We start from the raw sequence: 17231 nt of genomic DNA on the forward strand, positions 1-17231 counted from the left end.
TGGGAGCAAAGCACCTTTCCCCACCAAACAATCTCGCTAGCTCACCAGACACTTTATTAGACATAGTTCAAAGCATTTTACCTGCTCCTCATTTAAGCCTCAGAGCCTAGCCCAAGACCTACTCCCCTCCTGGCAGGTGGGGAGTCAGAGCGGGTGGAGAGCTGGTCAGGGTGGCACAGCTGGAAAGTGACAGCCATTAAGGCAAAGGAGGAATTAGATGAAAGCTCAGCTACTAGATGGGAAATCAGTGGGACGTGGAGGGAAGAACAGACAGGACCTGGGAGTCAGTGACTGCGGCTGGAGGCAGCGAGGAGAGACCTGGGGCTTCTGGCCTGCGGCTAGAGGCCTTCTCTCTCATCCCTGGGGAAGGACAGCTCCAGAAGCTAGTTTGGCCAAGGTCGTCCAGAAGTGCAGATGACTGAAACCTGAGGGAGCTGTGCTCAGGTGTAGGCAGGTCCTGGAGAACCGCGGGATTGGTGGAGAGATAGGGAGATGTGTGTGCGCTCGGCCTTGGGGCTGAGGAAGGGCACCTGTGCCAGGACAAATGGGAACAGGGGCCTAACACGCTGGTACACATGGGCCTTGGAACTGTTAACCCTCAGCTCCTCTTGTGGAGGAGCTGGTCAGCATGGAGGCCCAAGGTTTTGGAGGCCTGGAAACACTGGATGCGTTGCTGGGCCCTGATACAGTGTGAGCCAATAATTGAGATCTGGCCCCTGACTCCTACCTGCCTTACCCCATGGCTCCCCTGGGCCCACCTTTAATTATATACTCCCGCATATAAAAGGCACTTTGATATATGCACTCCAACATTATCAGTGGCATAAAAAACGGAGATGTTTCTTTTTGTAGTATGGTAGAAACCCAGGGCCTTCGGCTTGCTAGACAAGCACTTTGTTGCTAGGCTACATCCCGGAAGAGCTGATACACCTCTGTCCCAACTGAGTGAGCATACCAGGTCTGAGACTGTGTCCTGGTGGCCGAGGAGACACACGGCACGCGGGGCACAGACACTAATGAGCTACTGTGTGGTGGCTGTGCAGGCTCCAGCTGGGGCTACAGAAGCCGTGGGAGCCTGGCTTGCCGATGGGAGCCTGCCAGTACCTGGCTGAGCTGCCCACATGCTGTCGGGCTTTCTCCCAGACCCTCTGGTGCCTCTCCAGCCTGAGGGCCGGGCCTGACAGACTCTGACTGTGCCTGCTGGAGCCTTGTTTACTCACACGCCTGCCAGCGCCTTGCTGGGGCTGTTTCCTCAGCCAGCCAGAGAGAACTGTTTCCCTCTTTCCAACTGGGAACCTCCCCAGGTTCCAGCGCAATGGCAGTATTTGTGACATAAACGTCAGAACTCAGTGTAGCTGCCCACTCCTAGGCCTGCACATGGAATCCCAGCACCCACTTCCTGAGAGCCCCAGGTAGGTCTCAGCCAGGCAGCAAAGTGAGCACTTTCTTTCTTGGGGCGATCTGCCAAGGTCTCAAAACGTGGTCTGCTTAGACAGTCGGCCCCGTACACGGGCCCCTCAGCGCCAATCAGACTCGTTTGGCTTTTGAGAGTCTCACTCTGTAGACCAGACTAGCCTTGAGCTTGCCATCCTCCTGCAGCGCTCAATTACAGACCTGTACCAACACGCCTGCCATATGTAGAATCCATTTTATACCTTTGTTTTGTTTTGAGATGGGGTGTCCCTGGCTGGCCTGGTGATGTGTGGCTCAGGGTGGGCCTCAAACTTGAGCAATCCTCCCATCTGAGCTTCCTGAATGCTGGGATTATAGGCATGGACCAGCACACCTGGCTCATATTGAAATTCTGTACAAAAGAAGCAAGGAGCATTCTGGGGGGGGGGGGGGGGAAGAGTGTAGGAAAACCCTGCTGGGGATCAGAACCCCGGCTGACTTGAGACAAGTCACCTTCCCTCCTGGGCTGCAGGGCTTTCAAGGGGCAGGCTCGTTGTCGTGTCAGGATGCTAGAGGGTCAGAGTTGGCAGCACATGGGTGGCGTTTACACAGGTCCTCTTCCTCCACCGCAGATGCTGATGCAGTACCTCTACTATGGAGGAACAGAGTCCATGGAGATCCCCACTGCTGACATCCTGCAGGTATGCAGCCCAGAATCCTCCAGATCTTCAGCTCTGACCTCAGATACACGTGGGGACCTATTATCACCTGAAGTAAGGGCACTTACTAGAGACCAGAAATTGGGCACACCCTCAAGCCCAGCTTCCTTGGCCATGCCTGTGGTTAGAAGGGTACACTCGGCTGGATGGTTCAGTCCAGGAGGAACAGACAATGGCTGAGCCTCCTGTTCACCTGCGTCTCAGGCATGTAGCTCAGGCTCACGTAGGCAAATACCCTGACCTGTAGCCCACATCTATCACCCATCCTGTACCTCTCACACCCCAGCTACCAAGATGGCCTAGAGCAGGACCGTCACAAGGCCGCCATCTCTTCTCAGACTAGTCTGACAGGAGGGCTGGGTGCTGGGGCTTAGGAGAAAGCTTTCATGTCCTGCTTTTATCCCCTGACCAGCTGCTGTCAGCTGCCAACCTGTTCCAGCTGGATGCCCTGCAGAGACACTGTGAGATCCTGTGCTCCCAGACCCTTAGTGTGGAGAGCGCAGTCAACACCTACAAATACGCCAAGGTAAGGGCTGGGGACACCAAGCCACTGCCCACCACGCTTCACAGCACAGGCTAGGAAATGCATGTGGCCAGACCACTTGAAGGCCAGCAGAGGGGCTGGTTAAAGCCCCAGCCAGAGTCCCTGGTCACTGGTGGCACTGACAGCACTCAGGCTGTGTGCAAACAACAGAAGCCAGCCCATGGTGGACCTGACAAGACTCCCAAGATCCTCCATTCATTTCCTGCCCCGGGGCTCAGAGCACTTCCCGACACTAGCCAGCCCTGTGTCTCTATCAGATGGTGTCCCCAGGCCTCAGTCAGCTTTTATTGTCCACCTGCAGTCACCTGGCTCTCTCCGTGATTCCTTGGGTTTTATCCTCCCTGTCCCAGAATGCCTGAGAGGGACCTCAGCACCCATGCTTAGGGCCACACTCAAAGCCACACTTGGTACTTGTTGAATTAGCACAGCTTTAGGTCACTGCCCATGACCTGTGGCCTTGTGCTGGGGAGTGCACAGTCCTTGCCCTTAGGAAAGGAGCTGTCCAATACAGGTGTCCCTGTGACACAGGTAAGGAAAAGGATAGGCCTTGGTGACCAACTGAGACTTGAACCAGGCACCCCCAAGAGATACTCACAGAAGGGAAGGTGGCTTCCAGAGGCAGACAGGGACATCTCCCTAGGTCAGGGCTGAGCCCTGTTGTAAGCAGGAGACATCTGAAGTTGGGGGTGGTAAACAAAGACCATGGGCCCCAATTCTCTCCCTACCCACAGATCCACAACGCCCCAGAGCTGGCCTTGTTCTGTGAGGGCTTCTTCCTCAAGCACATGAAGGCGTTGCTGGAGCAGGACGCCTTTCGGCAGCTCATCTATGGCCGGAGCAGCAAAGTCCAGGGCCTGGACCCACTGCAGGACCTGCAGAGCACCCTGGCCGAGCGAGTGCATTCTGTCTACGTCACCTCCCGGGTGTGAGGCAGGGTGGAGGGTGTCTGCTGTCTGTGGGTGTGCAAAGGTCTGCTAAGGCCGAACACAGCTGCCCTTGGCACCTCCAGAGGAGGGAGGCTCACGAGGGTGCTTCCTGCTCTTCCCCAGATAACCCTCTGTGGTGTTGACTGATCCTTGGGTGGGCAGAAAGCCCACTTCACTGTTGCTCAACCAGTAACTGGCAGGGTGTGTGACATCATTTGCACCCTGAGGGCTACCCTGTGTCCGCTCTCCTCCAGTGGCTCAGCAGCAAGTTGACCCATCTGCCTGGCTGGGATGTTTTCCTAAATGCCACACAGAGGAAAGGCTTTCCAAATCCTGTCCCCCAAGCTGTGCCTTTGAAAGGGCTGGTGGCCCCTGTCTGTGAAGACTGGGCCGCTAGTGGCCCTCCCTGTAAGACTACTAACTTGGAGTCTGAGCTCAGAGCGTCTGAGTTGAGGGTGTGATGGGGTATAGTACAGGAACGCAGGGACTTCAGCTCTCGCGGCTACAGCTAGCGGCCAAAGAAAGAGGCAGCTGTCGACCGCCCACCTAGCTCTCGTGTCTGCAGGCTCGGGCAGCAGTGCTCCCGTGGTCTCGAGTGCAAGGCTCCTTTCACTCAGGACTGGGGCGCAAGAGCACACTTCTCACTGGGATCTGTGACTCTTGGGCATGAAGGACAGGGCCTTGGTGGAAGAGAAGGGGCATCCCCTCCCCGCCTGCCCTCAGTCTTGGCTTCCCATCCTCTGGCCTGTTTCTGGACAGACGCTGGGACAGCATCAAGAACAGCTACCTTAGAAACTATTTATTCATCAGAAGCCCCTGGGGCTTGCAATCCTGGAAAATATTTTCAGCTCGCTGCTTGTGCTGGATGTACAAAAGAATGAGTGGTATTTTATTGCTGTAATATTGTATGATACTGTAACTATACCTTAATGTTGTCACTTACTGTACATGGACTATGGTTTTATCAACAATAAACACGCATTAACAATGGCCGTGAAATCTGTTCCTGGTAAGACTGCCTAGAGTTCTGAGCTGGAGAGGAGCCCCAGTGGACCATGGGGGAGCCGGAGCTAAGTCTGTGCCACTGGGCAGAGACCCCACAACAGAGCTACCTCATAGCATCCACCCACCTACCCAGCGGCCAGTCTGACTGTCCTTAGATGGGCAATTTCTTCAGCTGGGAAATGAGGCAGATGAAAATTCGTATGTGCCATTGGGCGAGAACAAAGCTGAGACCGGGAAGATACGTCAGTGGCCTTTTCTGACCTTGTGGCCCCAGAACCCTCCCTGCAGATGAGATGAGGAAGCTACTTAAGTGCTTGTGGACTTGTCCCAGCTCCACACTGCATGGTCTGATGAGAAGCACCTGGTGTAAGGGCAGGAGCGGAAGTTCGAGGCCAGCCTGGGCTAGGAATCTTTGCTAAATATACCACCCATCCTCCCACTTCTTAAGATCACTGGGAACTGAGCCCAAGGGCTAGCATTTAGTAGTGTCCTGGAACTCTAGTTGGAAGAAGACAGAGACTCCAGGAACGGCACAGTTCCTAGCTCTGCTCAAGTGGAGGCCAGGCAGTGGCTTGAGCCTCAGTCTGCGGCTCAACAGTGCACCACACCGCCCTCTGGGGGCCACAAAAGTAGATGCCGTCCTCGGTACCACCCCGAAGATGGACCGGGAGAGGTTTGTCTGGCCACTCCACCTGCAGGAGCTGTTTGAGCTAAAAAGGGGGGTGTGCTTACAATCCGGCTCTTAACTAGTTTCTCTGCAGAGGCAATAGGAGGATTAATTGAGGGGTTCAATCTCTAGGCTTATATATAAGCACACTTTTAAACGAATATTTAAAATAATCATTTTTTAAAAATATTATTGGTGCTGAAATAGCTCAATGGGACATTTGTTGAGCTCAGATCCTAGCACATATGTAAAAAGCTAGGTGTAGCCATGTGCACCCCCTGTAGCCCCAGTCAGTACTGTGGGGGCCCGAGAGAGGCTCACTGGGGCTTGCTGGCTGCCAGTCTAGCTCCAGTTTCAGTAAGAGAGACCTTCTCTCAAAGGAATAAAATTTACCTGTGTGTGTGCAGGCTTATTTTAGAATATAGCCAATAATTCCATCACCCCGAGAACAACCAGAACGCAGACTGGACCCACTGTCGTTATGAGTCGGACACTGTTCTACGCAGCTCCTCCTGTTCCCCACCCCAAGCCACTGTTCCCCATGGCTGGAATGAGTGGCACCACCACTACTCAACTGTGACCCACTTGAACCCAGAGCAAGGTGACGACATGTCATTTTTTAACAATATCCAGGCTGAATAGTTTTTAAAGAAAATTAACTTCACTAAGGAGACAGTGGCAGGTGGATCTCTCAATTTTGAGGCCAGCCTAGTCTACAGAGCAAATTCCAAGAGAGCCATGGTTATATAGAGAAACCCTGTCTAGAAAAACTAGAGAGAGACGGAGTGGGAGAGGGGGTGGAGGAGGAGAATTAATTCGGTAAGTCCAAGCTTGAGAGGCAGAATCTGATGAGGCCGTGGTGACTCTAAATAGGGTGGCTTCCGGTGTGTGACAAGAAGGCTCACCTAAGGCACAGCAGGCTTTTACAATGGCCCACTCTCAAGTCAATCCACTAAAGCCTTCCTAACCATTGCCTTACCTCCTCACTGTTCCAAGTGAGGACAGGGGACATCTGAACCACACAGTGCCCAGATCTCAAAGAGGGTAGAGCCACGGCCAAGCTCACGTGGGCCTGGACTTACAATCCTCGGCCTCGCAGCCTGGACAGAGCCAGTGGACACCAGGCAGGGTTTGCAAGCTGCCCAACTCTTCTCCGCCAGCACTGCATCCTGGTTTCTGGCCCTGTTCTCAGATCCTCCCTGAACAGCAGGCTAGGGAGGCTACCCAAGAAAACAGTGAAAAAGACCCCTCCCTCTCCTGGCTCCTCAGCAAGCTCCCCTGCAGACAGTGGTAGGGGTGTAGCCCTCGGGTGGGCTTAGGTCTCTCCCACAGGGGAGTCACATACTCATCAGCTGTTGGTCCAGAAGCTTCCCTCCTTGTCTACTTCTGCCAACGAGTGCCGAACAAAAGGTGCAGACAGCGTTAAACATGGGGGCCAGGGTATGTGTCATTTCTGTCTCTAACGGAATGAACTGTAGGACCCAGCGAAGACAGCTAATTTTCAAGGTGACTACAGTGTCATTGGGTACCTGTGACATCTCCTGCAGGTGCCTAGACTGGAACTCTAGCTCCACAACACACCATGGCCTGGACACCTGGGCCTCCACTGGATCTGGCAGTGAGAAGTCACCAGAAGGAACAGGGAAACATGCAGCTTTCACAGACGTGGATTTTATAAGCAGCACAGACAAACAGTCTGTGATGTCGTTTGTTAAAAATAGACAGATATTCTGTCCCTCCCCTCACTTCTGTAGCACGAGTCTCTCTTGACAGTCTCTCCTAATGAAGAGGCAACCAAAAGGCATTGAGGGGCTCAGACGTTCCTGGGACACTGAGGACAGCAGACCCACTACAGCCAGGAATGGAACAGAAGGGACAAGAGCAGGCCTCAGGGCGCTGGAATAAGCCTGCAGTGAGACAGAGCACTCCACGAGGAAGCTGTGTACTGAAGGGTCCAGAAGGCCAGGAACGAGCGCAGCATCCCCTAAGTGGGAACAAGTCTGAAAGAAAACCTGGCCCAAAGTGAAACTGTGGCCCTGGGTTGGAGTGACAGCTCTGGCAATGCCAGACTTGCCCCAGCCACCATGTTCTAAGCAGACTGGGGGGTCTTCAGTCACGGAGGACACAGGTGAGAGCCAGGCCTGCCTCCGATGAAGACTCATTTCTGTTACTGTCCATGCTGCTGCCTGGCCCGGCCAAACACAGCTCAGAAGTCCAGGTCTCCGAGTCTCACTACTTTTTCCGCTTCAGTTTCGCATCCTTTCTGTTGTTCATCTCTCTCTTCTTCAACTTCTTGCTATGTTTGGGTTCTTGTTTTGTTTCCAACTTCCTCTTCTTGTCACTGGAGGAAAAACCCACACCATCAGAGGCAGAAACCGAAAGCATTAACAGCACAGATCTACAACTCCAGCTCCAGGGATCTAATGCCCTCTTCTTGCCTCCACAGGCTTCAGGCACATATATGGCACACACAGATACATACATAAATGCCGGCAAAAACACTCATAAAATTCTTTTTTTAAAGGGGGGGGGGCAGGCCTCAAGAATGTTCAAGGACAGACTGAGCACCTCACCTCACTGATGTGGGATGCCCTTCTGTTCGCTGTCAATATGGGTTGCTTTTATTGTCTGATGAATAAAGCTGTTTTGGCCTATGGCAGGGCAGAATATAGCCAGGGAGGAAAGCCAAACTATACAGGGAGAAAGAAGGTGGAGGCGGGGGAGACACCTGCAGCCACCGGAGGAGTAAGATGCCGGAGCATCACCAGGAAGCCACGGGGACATGGCGATACACAGGTTATTATTTATTATATGTAGAGCTAGCCAGGAAGAAGCCTGAGCCATTGGCTAAACAATTATAACTAATACTAGGCCTCCCATTATTTCAGAAGTGGCTGTGGGAGCAGCAGGCAGGAGAGAAACCTCCAGTTACACCTCACCACCTTCCTTCTAAGTCCCGAGTCCATGAGCCACATGGGCTGGATAACTCATGAGGTCCTCATTGGCAGTCCCAGCGGGAGCAGAGCTCAGCCAAGATTCTCCACAGCAGGCTGCTCCCAGGCCTTCTGTGATAGTCAAGCCCCGGGCATAGCTAGAACACGCGGGAACCTAATACATCTGTCACACTCTTCAAACCAGAGTTCAGGCTGACAGCAGGCGAAGGCCCCTTCAAAGTGCCAGAGTGACTTGTGGAGAAGGTGGGGCGTTCCCTGAGTTTGTGGAATTCATGCCAGCCTCGTGAGCAGGCCCTGGGCACAGGACTCTCCTGCTGGTCCTGAGGGTGCGAGGACACACTGTCTGCAAATTCAACACTGCAGATGAGACACTTGGACCTCAGGATGCCTGGGGTGGCCAAGGAAGTCAAAAAACTGTTTTCATTTTAATACTGATCCCTTCTTTGCCTTTACCACTCGCTGCCTCCTGCACATGCTCTGCTTCTCAGAAGGCTCAAGGGAGGAGGGTACCACAGTCCTGCAGAGGCCCCCTCACGCTCAGTATGCCAGAGCTGGCCAAAGGAGAAGCGTGTCTTTCTCAAGACTTAGCTTGGGGGGTAAGGGAGTCGGGAGGGAACTGGAGAGATGACTCAGAGGTTAAGAGCACTGCTGCTCTTCTAGAGGACCTGGGTTCAATTCCCAGCACCCACATAGCAGCTCACAACTGTCTATAGCTCCAGTTCCAGCACCCTCACACAGGGATACATGTAGGCAAAACACCAATTTGCATAAAATAAAAATAAGTAAATTATTTTTAAAAAAAAGGCTTAGCTTGGTGGTGAAGGACTTGCCTAGCATATACAAAGCCCTAGGCTTGACCCCCAGCATTGAAAAAAGAAAAAGAAACCCGCAATCAAAAAACTTTAATCCAAACCCATACTATTATTCATTTCAAACAAATCCTTTTCAGTTTTTAATTTTTGTTATGGGAAGCAGCAACAAGAAGGAAAGACCTCTAAGACCCAGGACTCTGAGAACCACTGCTTAGAAGAAGGACAATTTGTTGACTCAAATGATAGGCCTGCAGCAGACACATCTGACCCAATCTGGTCCTATCTTCACTGGCGTAGAGCAATGGAAACACTTGGCCCCTGTGCCACGGCCCCAGGCTTACAAAGCCTCAGGACACAGCAGCAGATCTGCTTGCTCAGGCTGGCTCCAAGAGCTCAGCCCTGGCCTGTGCTAAGTCCAGGAAAGACATCAGGCGTACGATGCTGCCCAGATGTGCTACCAAGGTGGCCCCAGGGGACTGGGAGGCAGGTGGGAACCAGGAAACCGACTGAAGCATTTGCTTCCACCTCCTGCTTCCCAGGAAAAGCTACAGAGCCTCCTGGACTGTGTGGGGACATCACAGGTCCTCACCTTTTCAAACTGACGATGGAGGCATTCTGCCCAGCTTTGCTCAAAGCTTCGTTCCACTCTTCATCATCCCCGCGGATTATGTATCTGTAAAAAGGGGAAACACCAATGCCCATTAGAAGAGACTACTTCAGAGAAAATATGAAAGTGACAAGCCGCCCACAGAGACACAAGAGCTGCACGAGCATGGGCACTGCAGAGAGGTGGACAGGCGTGCGACCAGGCTCGAGGTAAGCCCACTACACAGAGAGGTCACATGAAGGTAGGGGAAAGTGAAAAAGCAGTCTTGCTACAGCTACCTTCTGCCACTGCCCCTGCCATCGCTGTCCTCACTTGACCACAGCTCCTGCCCTGCCCTATCAGGCCTCCGCCTCCCTACCCTGCAACATCTTACTTCTCCCAGAGGAAGCAGTTCCAATACATCAAGCAGAAACCAGCTGGATGCCCTGAAATGGCCTCCTGGCCACCCCCATCTGCCCAATCACCATCATCACCAATGATCTGGTTGCAGACAAGTTGAATGGTTCTTGGCATAGAGTTATGGTGCGAGGCCCGAAATGCCAGGATCTGTCCGCCCTGGGTAGGTGGAGCAGAAACATCAAGGAAAGCTCAAAGGAACACGGGGCCCTGTACACAGGGTTCTTGAGCAGGGAGCTCAGGTGTAGAACCTTTTCTTCAAAGGATTTTCAAAAATCCACAGACAAAAGCCAAATATGGAGAAGGGACTACTGGAGGTAGATGTTCTTCTGCCCAACATCCCCTTCCTGGAGGGGCCTGAGGAGTAACACAACCCAGGGGGTCAAGAAAGCACGACTCTGGGATCCAGGGAAATAATCACGGACTGTGAGTCTCCACCTGCGGTCCTCCTGACACAGCCTCTGAGCACATGGGGCACAGGGTAGAGACACCCACAGCAGACTCTGCACATGGGGCACGGGGTAGGAGACACCCACAATAGACCCTGCTCATGGGGCACGGGGTAGGAGACACCCACAGCAGACTCTGCTCATGGGGCACGGGGTAGGAGACACCCACAGCAGACTCTGTACATGGGGCACAGGGTAGGAGACACCCACAATAGACCCTGCTCATGGGGCACGGGGTGGAGACACCCACAGCAGACTCTGCTCATGGGGTACAGGGTAGGAGACACCCACAATAGACCCTGCTCATGGGGCACGGGGTGGAGACACCCACAGCAGACTCTGCTCATGGGGTACAGGGTAGGAGACACCCACAATAGACCCTGCTCATGGGGCACGGGGTAGGAGACACCCACAACAGACTCTACAGGTTGTGGAGGTCTGGGAAGAACTCTTCATTTCCTGTGAGCAGGAGGGAACCTTACTGAGAGAAGTCCATGTCCTTCAGCTTCCCCACTTCTTTCTTGTGTTTCTCCTGGAATTCCTTTGCTGCCTCATCCTGTGGACCACAGCCAGAGAGCAGGGGTCAGACAAGGAGTTCATAAGGCCCAGGAGAAGGGGGCAGGTACGACAGGAAGAAACGCTTCCTCTGAGGTGTCCTCAGAGCACTAAGTAGCTATCACAATTTTACAGTATGCACACCCATGAAGTGCACATTTGGAAAAGTACCTGAAAGGGAAATCAATGCTCACACCCCCACCACACGTTCAGCGGGAGGCAGAGTGAGCCACACTGGCTGAATGCCGTTTAGCTAAACTAGTGCAAAGGACCAGCTGTTTTAGTTGTTTGTTTTCAGGTCTTGTTCTCTATCCCAGGCTGAGCAGCAACTCTCTAAACAAAGCTTAGGCTGGCTTTGATCTGGAACAACTCTCCTGCCTTTCAGTCTGAGTACAGGATACCAGGCATGCACCAGCACCTCCAGCCTGCAGGACAGTTCTGAAGCAGTGGAGGAGGACATTCTACATTTGCAGGCTAATACAACTACATTTATAGCCACAGGGAACACGAACTCCTGAAGCCTTCAGCTGGGACGTACCAGGTCATCGCTCAGGGTCTTCACTGTGGGCTCCATGACCACATCCTTCACTGCCACCATCTGCTCCTCGATGGCCTTTTCCTGAACATCATTAAACAGCTACAAAGACAACATGAAGAAAGATGCAGGAGCAGTGGGGTCAGTCATCCACTCCTCACCACAGCATTTAGTATCTTAAAGAAAAGCATTCAAAGCGATACTCCAGACCTTAGGAACACGGACGCGCTCACACTGCGAGCATAAAAACAGGCTGGGGATATACTAAACTCCTATAGTGGTATCGCCAGGAAAGAATCCAGCCCTTCACAGACACTGGCTGACACTCCAAGAGTGAGAGGGAGGGAGGGAGGGAGGGAGGGAGGGAGGGAAGATTTGTAGCAAAGACATCTAAGATTTAGTACTTGTTAAAAACAAAAAGTGGGCGTGTTGTGTTAGTGGAAAGAGACCAAAATCCTGTTCCTGGACCAAGGTTACCTTCACAACTTTACGGATGATCCGGTTGAAAAGCCCCATCAACTGGCCTGAGGGTAGCTCAATCTCCTTTTCCAGATCATCCACAGACTTGTGCTGCAGACCAATTCCCAAGAGAAGAGCCTGGAGGAAGGAGAATCAACTGGAGTGGCTTTGAAGCCAGGCCTTCCCATTAAAACAGCCATGAGAATGGAGCTGTCTCTTTTGATGACACTATCTAGTAGGAATCAGAGAGCGGTAGTGTTTATTTGGTCTCGTCTCTTTCATCCTGTTACTAAGGCACCATGGGCCACTCCTTCCTGAACTGCACTCTCGCTCACACTGCCCTGACACCCCTTTACAACTGCATCGTGAGTGCAGGGTAGCCTGGGCTTCCGCTAAGGCCGCAAGTGGGGCAGGGGGAGTGTGGGTTCCAAGTGCAGCAAGTCTGCTAACTACAGCACGTCAGCACGTCAGCACGTCAGCCAGCAGGGTGAGAATGGACCACCCATCAGCCCTGCCAGTGCTCAAGGCACAAAGCTACTTCTAAGCACCAACAACTCCACTGTCCTCCCTTCTCCCCCATGGAGTCCCAGGTGACCTACCGACTGTGCAGCCGACAGGGCCAGGTCCCCTAGCTGGTTCAGGAAGTACAAGCGGGAAATGGCTGGGATAAGGTCCATGATGAGATGATAATCAACGATGTTCCGAGAGTACATCTCCAGCCGCTTCAGGTCATAGGGGAGAAAAAGTGCCTCCAGCTGCTCCCGGGCTAGGGCTGCACAAGCAACAAGAGCCACATGAGTCAGGGCGGTCTGCAGTCCTCACAGGACAGTCCCCAACACACAAAGCCTTCCAGAAAGGGGCTGGATGGGTGGCTCGGCAGTTAAGAGCATGCACGTGTTGCTCTTGCAGAGGACCCAGACTCAGTTCCCAGAACCCACGTGGTAGTTCACAACCATCCACAACTCCTAGGCCCTCTCTGACCTCCATAGGAGCCATGTGGTACACCTGCACACCTGCAGACAACAGTCTAATGTAAATCTCTACAAACAATTTGTTGAGATTTTTGCCATGAGTACATCCTGAGCCGGCAGTGCAGAAGTCACCCATATGCTGGGCCAGAGGCCCCTCACGCCCTAGCATTCCAAGGCACCACCACCCTTCCCCACGTCACTCCTCCTCCAGCTTGTACAAGGGCATGCTCTGTCTAGCACAAGGAACCCAGAGTTTGCCATCAAAATAGAATCAGCAAGAGGTAAGTAAATATACAAATAGGAACATGTGTAGACATAGATAAACATAAAAATGTATATAGACTTAACTGTTTATAGAAAAAAAATCTCTCATAAAATTTTTAAAGTCTTCACCCAACTAAACTGACTTACATGCATAAAGCTCTCCAGACTAGCCACAGATGCTGACTGTCTATCTGCAGTACAATTTCACAAAGGAAGAAGCAGAGCCCCAGCAACTGAGCTAGTGCGCAGGCTTCAACCAGGTTCCCCACCAAACCACTGTATGAACTTCTCTTACATCCAAAACCCAGTCACAGACAGGACAGGGGAGACACTTGGGGACAGGGGCACCACGGAGACTGAGGGCAAGACAAGCCCTCCACTCCTGGGCTGGCAGCTCACCTGGCTGGGCTGCTTTTGCAATGTTCCTGTTCTGAATGATGTTCAGAGACAGGGCAGGGGAGAAGGCGCTGAACTGGTAAGACAGCAAGGCCAGGAACCGTCTTCGGAAATCTGCAGGGCATAGCCAGGCAGTTAGCAGTCTGGAGGTGCCCTAACCTGTCACCCCACTGTCCCCTCTCCACTCCACTGGCGTTACCTTTCCAAAATGCTGCCAGCCACGCTCCCTGCTCAGCCTCGTCCTCATCAGCCAGAGTCTTCAGCATGATGCAGGAGTGTTCTCCAGTCAGGTCGTTCTAGGGAACACACATCACTGCTTGGCCCCACCACTTCCTCCTCAGAGCTTCCCACTGCTGGTAAGGGAAACTGCAGAGAAGGGCTTGGTGCTTCCACACTGCATGAGTGGCCTCAGTTCACACCTGCACTGTTAGGCTGACACTGTAGACAACTTCCTAAAAGGCCGTGGGAATGGAGCAGGCCTGGCCGGCAAGACTTCAAATCAGGTCTGACTTGTGCTTGGCACCCACTCCTTTCAGGGAGACCTGAGCTCAGGGCCACAAAGGCTCCAGCATGCATCCTGTCCATGCAATCCTGGTGTTCACACAACAGACGCTTCCCAACAAAACCAGACTCCAAGCTGGCAGCCAGTGTGCATATTCAGGATGGTATGGGAGAAACAGTTTTGCTATGTGGCCCAGGCAGGCCTAACACTGCTGTTGAAATGGTGAAAGGCCAGTTTTGGACTTTTACTACATAAACAAGGTCTCCCAACTGCACAACAGCACCTAACGACTTTCTGTTGAAGAACACCGACACACCAAAATGGTAGGAACAAGTCAGAGCAAGCAGCAGTTCAAGGCACAAGGACACAAGATGCCCTATGGCCTATGTGGCTCACTGGTCTCCATCCTTCCTGCATGCAAATGCCGGATTTCTAGCTCTGTCCGGACAAGCGCACCACACACACTAGCCACCTGCCTGCCAGCACTCACGTCTCCGCTCGTCTCACTCCAGACTCCACATGGGCACCGGCTTTACCCCTTCAGCACTGTGGCCTTGGAAACAAAAACAATGAAGACTCCTCAACGTCCCAGTTGAACTCACACTCATTGCCCTCCTGTAGTGAGGGACGAGTTGCTACCATCCTCCAAATCCTGGGTTTCTGCCTCCTGGCCTCCACAAGACCTGCACCCCTGCAGTCAGCCCTCTCTGCCTGTACCCCTGCAAATAATCTCTGTGGTGAACAAACACACATCAAGAACCTTCCACCCAACAAGTCCTCCTTCGTGCCCAACCCCACAGCTATCCTGCTCTCTGCTCCCTTCCATTCTGGAAAAGGTCTATTCATGTCTGTGTGTGCACCTCCCATATCTACAACTGGGCACACAGCCCTGCTCCATCAGAACACTAGCGCTGGCAAACGCAGTGCCACCTGTCCTCTTACTTTGTGTGATCTCAGCAGATTCTAAGAACGCTGCATCAAGAGGCTATTTTAGAGCTGGGGACTGGAGGGAAGGAAACCAATCAAAGCCCAGATCCCACACATGCTTAGGTGTGTGGAGTCCCCAGGGCCATCACTAGACTCCTAGGGTCCTGCCTGAAAACCACACAAACACACCGAGAAAGCACTCCTGTGTCTTCTTCTGTGGTGTACCGGATGGCCAGAAACTCTCTGTAGAGAGACAACACACACAGCATTCTCCCAAACTCCATCTAGCTCGAGCCCCACCCACCTTCTTCAGTTCAGGCAACTGTGCTACAATAAACATGAGGTCTTCACAGCACATGCCACTGAGGAGTGCCCTGTGTTCTGCCCGTCAGAAAGCAAGCTTCACAGCTGCTCCATGCGCTGGCTGCTCCTCCGTAGGCACTAAATCAGTTATGAGAACTCACTGCTGTTCTCACCTTCCCAACAGTCCACTGTCTGCCTCTCTCCTTCAGAAACCACCAGAGCTGTGTTTACAAACTCGGGGAGACTCCAGCCTGCAGACTGACTCTGTAACCTGGCCAACAAGCCCATGTGTACCCTGACCACTGTATAATGGAGCACAAAGCCAAGGATGCAGCAGACCTGCCGGGAGCCATGGAGGAATCACTCCGTGACAGCTGCCTCTGAAAGAGGATAGCTGTCTGTCCCGCAGAGGAACCCCTCCAAAAGCACAGGGAAAGCACCCAGGGCACAGCCAGGGAGAGACGAACGCTCTGTGCCAACTGTAGACACAAACCCGGCCCTTCCTCTGTCCCAAGCCTCACTCACTGGGGTCTGTCTCAGATAGACAGGAACAAATCCAGCTCGTTTCCAGAACCTACAAAAAGGGAAAGGAGGAGGGAGATCACCATTTATGCCCTCTGGGAAGCAGCTGAGAGATTAAGGGAGAAGGGCCAGGAGGTGTATAGAGCAGCAGATAGTGACACGACCCCAGCTGCACAGGGAGACACCACCCACAGAACTGTCCTCTTCCAGTGCCATGGGCTGGAGCCAGACAACAGATGGGCACTTACTTGAGGAGCCTGGGGGTCAGCCCATAGGAAACCCCCAGGTAATCCAGGCGCTCTGCAGGTCTCTCATTCAACTTGAGGAGTAAGGGAGGCAGATCCTTCCGAGGAGTGATGACTTCTTCCAGCAAGCTGACGGCCTAGGATGAGGACACCATCCCCTCAGCAAAGCAAAGCAGACAGCAGAGGTCTCAAGCCACCCAATATATCACACAACAAAACACAGGTTTCTTAGTGTGCTGCTACGGTTTTTAAACAGGACCCCAAGAGTCAAGTGACCACCTTAGGTACTCCATACACCTAGGCCATGTGTGAAATCACAGCGTCCCCAAGCTCGCTAGAATGCAAGGAAATGCCACTTTAGAAGGGACAAGTAGGGTTCTGAAAATGCAGCATGAAACTGATTCCGGCACCTGGCGCCTCTGTGACCTTGGAGAGTAACCCACCTTGGCCCAGTGCTAAATCAAAGCCCACAAGCTCTCCCAGGGCAGCTCTCCCACGGGCACTCTATGCAGATCTGTGAAGGTTTGTAAGTCACTAGTGCAGGTCGCCTCAGGACGGCAAGTAGAACTCTGTCGCCTGGACTAATACCAACAGAGGCCGCTGGCGAGCAGTTTTTCCAACTTGCTGGGCAGCACACTTGCAGGCTGGTAAGCCGCACTCACTCCCAGAGTTTCCGCTGTGGCAGATGATGCGGGCGACCAGGCTGAGACACTCTACCAGTGTTAACGGTGGAGAACGTGGCTGGCTGTCCAAACGGGTAAGAGCCCAAAGAATCCTCCTCTCAGAGCCAGGACTGGAGCTTTGCCAGAACAGACTTACCTCACTGCTCACAGTGTGGATTTCTTGTGGTGTCTCAAAGACCTTCTCCTCCAGACAAGGGAACCTGCCTTCATAGTACATCTGAAGCAGCTGCAGGGCCCGGCTGCCATAGCCCATCTGCACACAGGAAAAGGGCAGGGGGAAGAGTCATCTCAGTCTGTCTAAGCCATTGTTGTCCTGCTTCTAGAGATTTGCTCATGGTCAAACTGCATTTGGAAAACGCTATCAATAAAACTCAAAGATGTCAAAGCTGGCACTGGTG

General features: G+C 52.9%; 2 protein-coding genes across 4 annotated transcripts in view; one reads left to right on the forward strand and one right to left on the reverse strand.

The window, feature by feature from the left end:
* Positions 1 to 4571, forward strand: part of Abtb2 (ankyrin repeat and BTB domain containing 2) — a 156067-nt gene extending 151496 nt beyond the window's left edge. The window contains exons 15-17 of the mRNA XM_041679023.1: positions 2025 to 2093; positions 2524 to 2637; positions 3387 to 4571. Of these exons, the coding sequence (XP_041534957.1) occupies positions 2025 to 2093; positions 2524 to 2637; positions 3387 to 3584 (381 nt within the window). The 3' untranslated portion in view covers positions 3585 to 4571. The remainder of the gene's footprint in view (positions 1 to 2024; positions 2094 to 2523; positions 2638 to 3386) is intronic.
* A 2343-nt stretch (positions 4572 to 6914) lies between these two features.
* The window catches only part of Nat10 (N-acetyltransferase 10), a 42125-nt gene continuing 31808 nt past the window's right edge, over positions 6915 to 17231 (reverse strand). For all 3 annotated transcript variants that reach the window (XM_041679277.1, XM_041679278.1, XM_041679279.1), the window contains exons 19-29: positions 16970 to 17086; positions 16154 to 16287; positions 15909 to 15957; positions 13851 to 13947; positions 13655 to 13765; positions 12620 to 12792; positions 12039 to 12158; positions 11565 to 11663; positions 10954 to 11027; positions 9609 to 9692; positions 6915 to 7594 (exon numbers count right to left, since the gene is read on the reverse strand). In XM_041679277.1, the coding sequence (XP_041535211.1) occupies positions 7486 to 7594; positions 9609 to 9692; positions 10954 to 11027; positions 11565 to 11663; positions 12039 to 12158; positions 12620 to 12792; positions 13655 to 13765; positions 13851 to 13947; positions 15909 to 15957; positions 16154 to 16287; positions 16970 to 17086 (1167 nt within the window). In that variant the 3' untranslated portion in view covers positions 6915 to 7485. The remainder of the gene's footprint in view (positions 7595 to 9608; positions 9693 to 10953; positions 11028 to 11564; positions 11664 to 12038; positions 12159 to 12619; positions 12793 to 13654; positions 13766 to 13850; positions 13948 to 15908; positions 15958 to 16153; positions 16288 to 16969; positions 17087 to 17231) is intronic.

The sequence above is a fragment of the Microtus oregoni genome, unplaced genomic scaffold (genome assembly GCF_018167655.1).
Source record: "Microtus oregoni isolate MIOR12 unplaced genomic scaffold, Mior012 000031F_ref0000149, whole genome shotgun sequence".
In the NCBI taxonomy this organism is placed as follows: Eukaryota; Metazoa; Chordata; class Mammalia; order Rodentia; family Cricetidae; genus Microtus; species Microtus oregoni.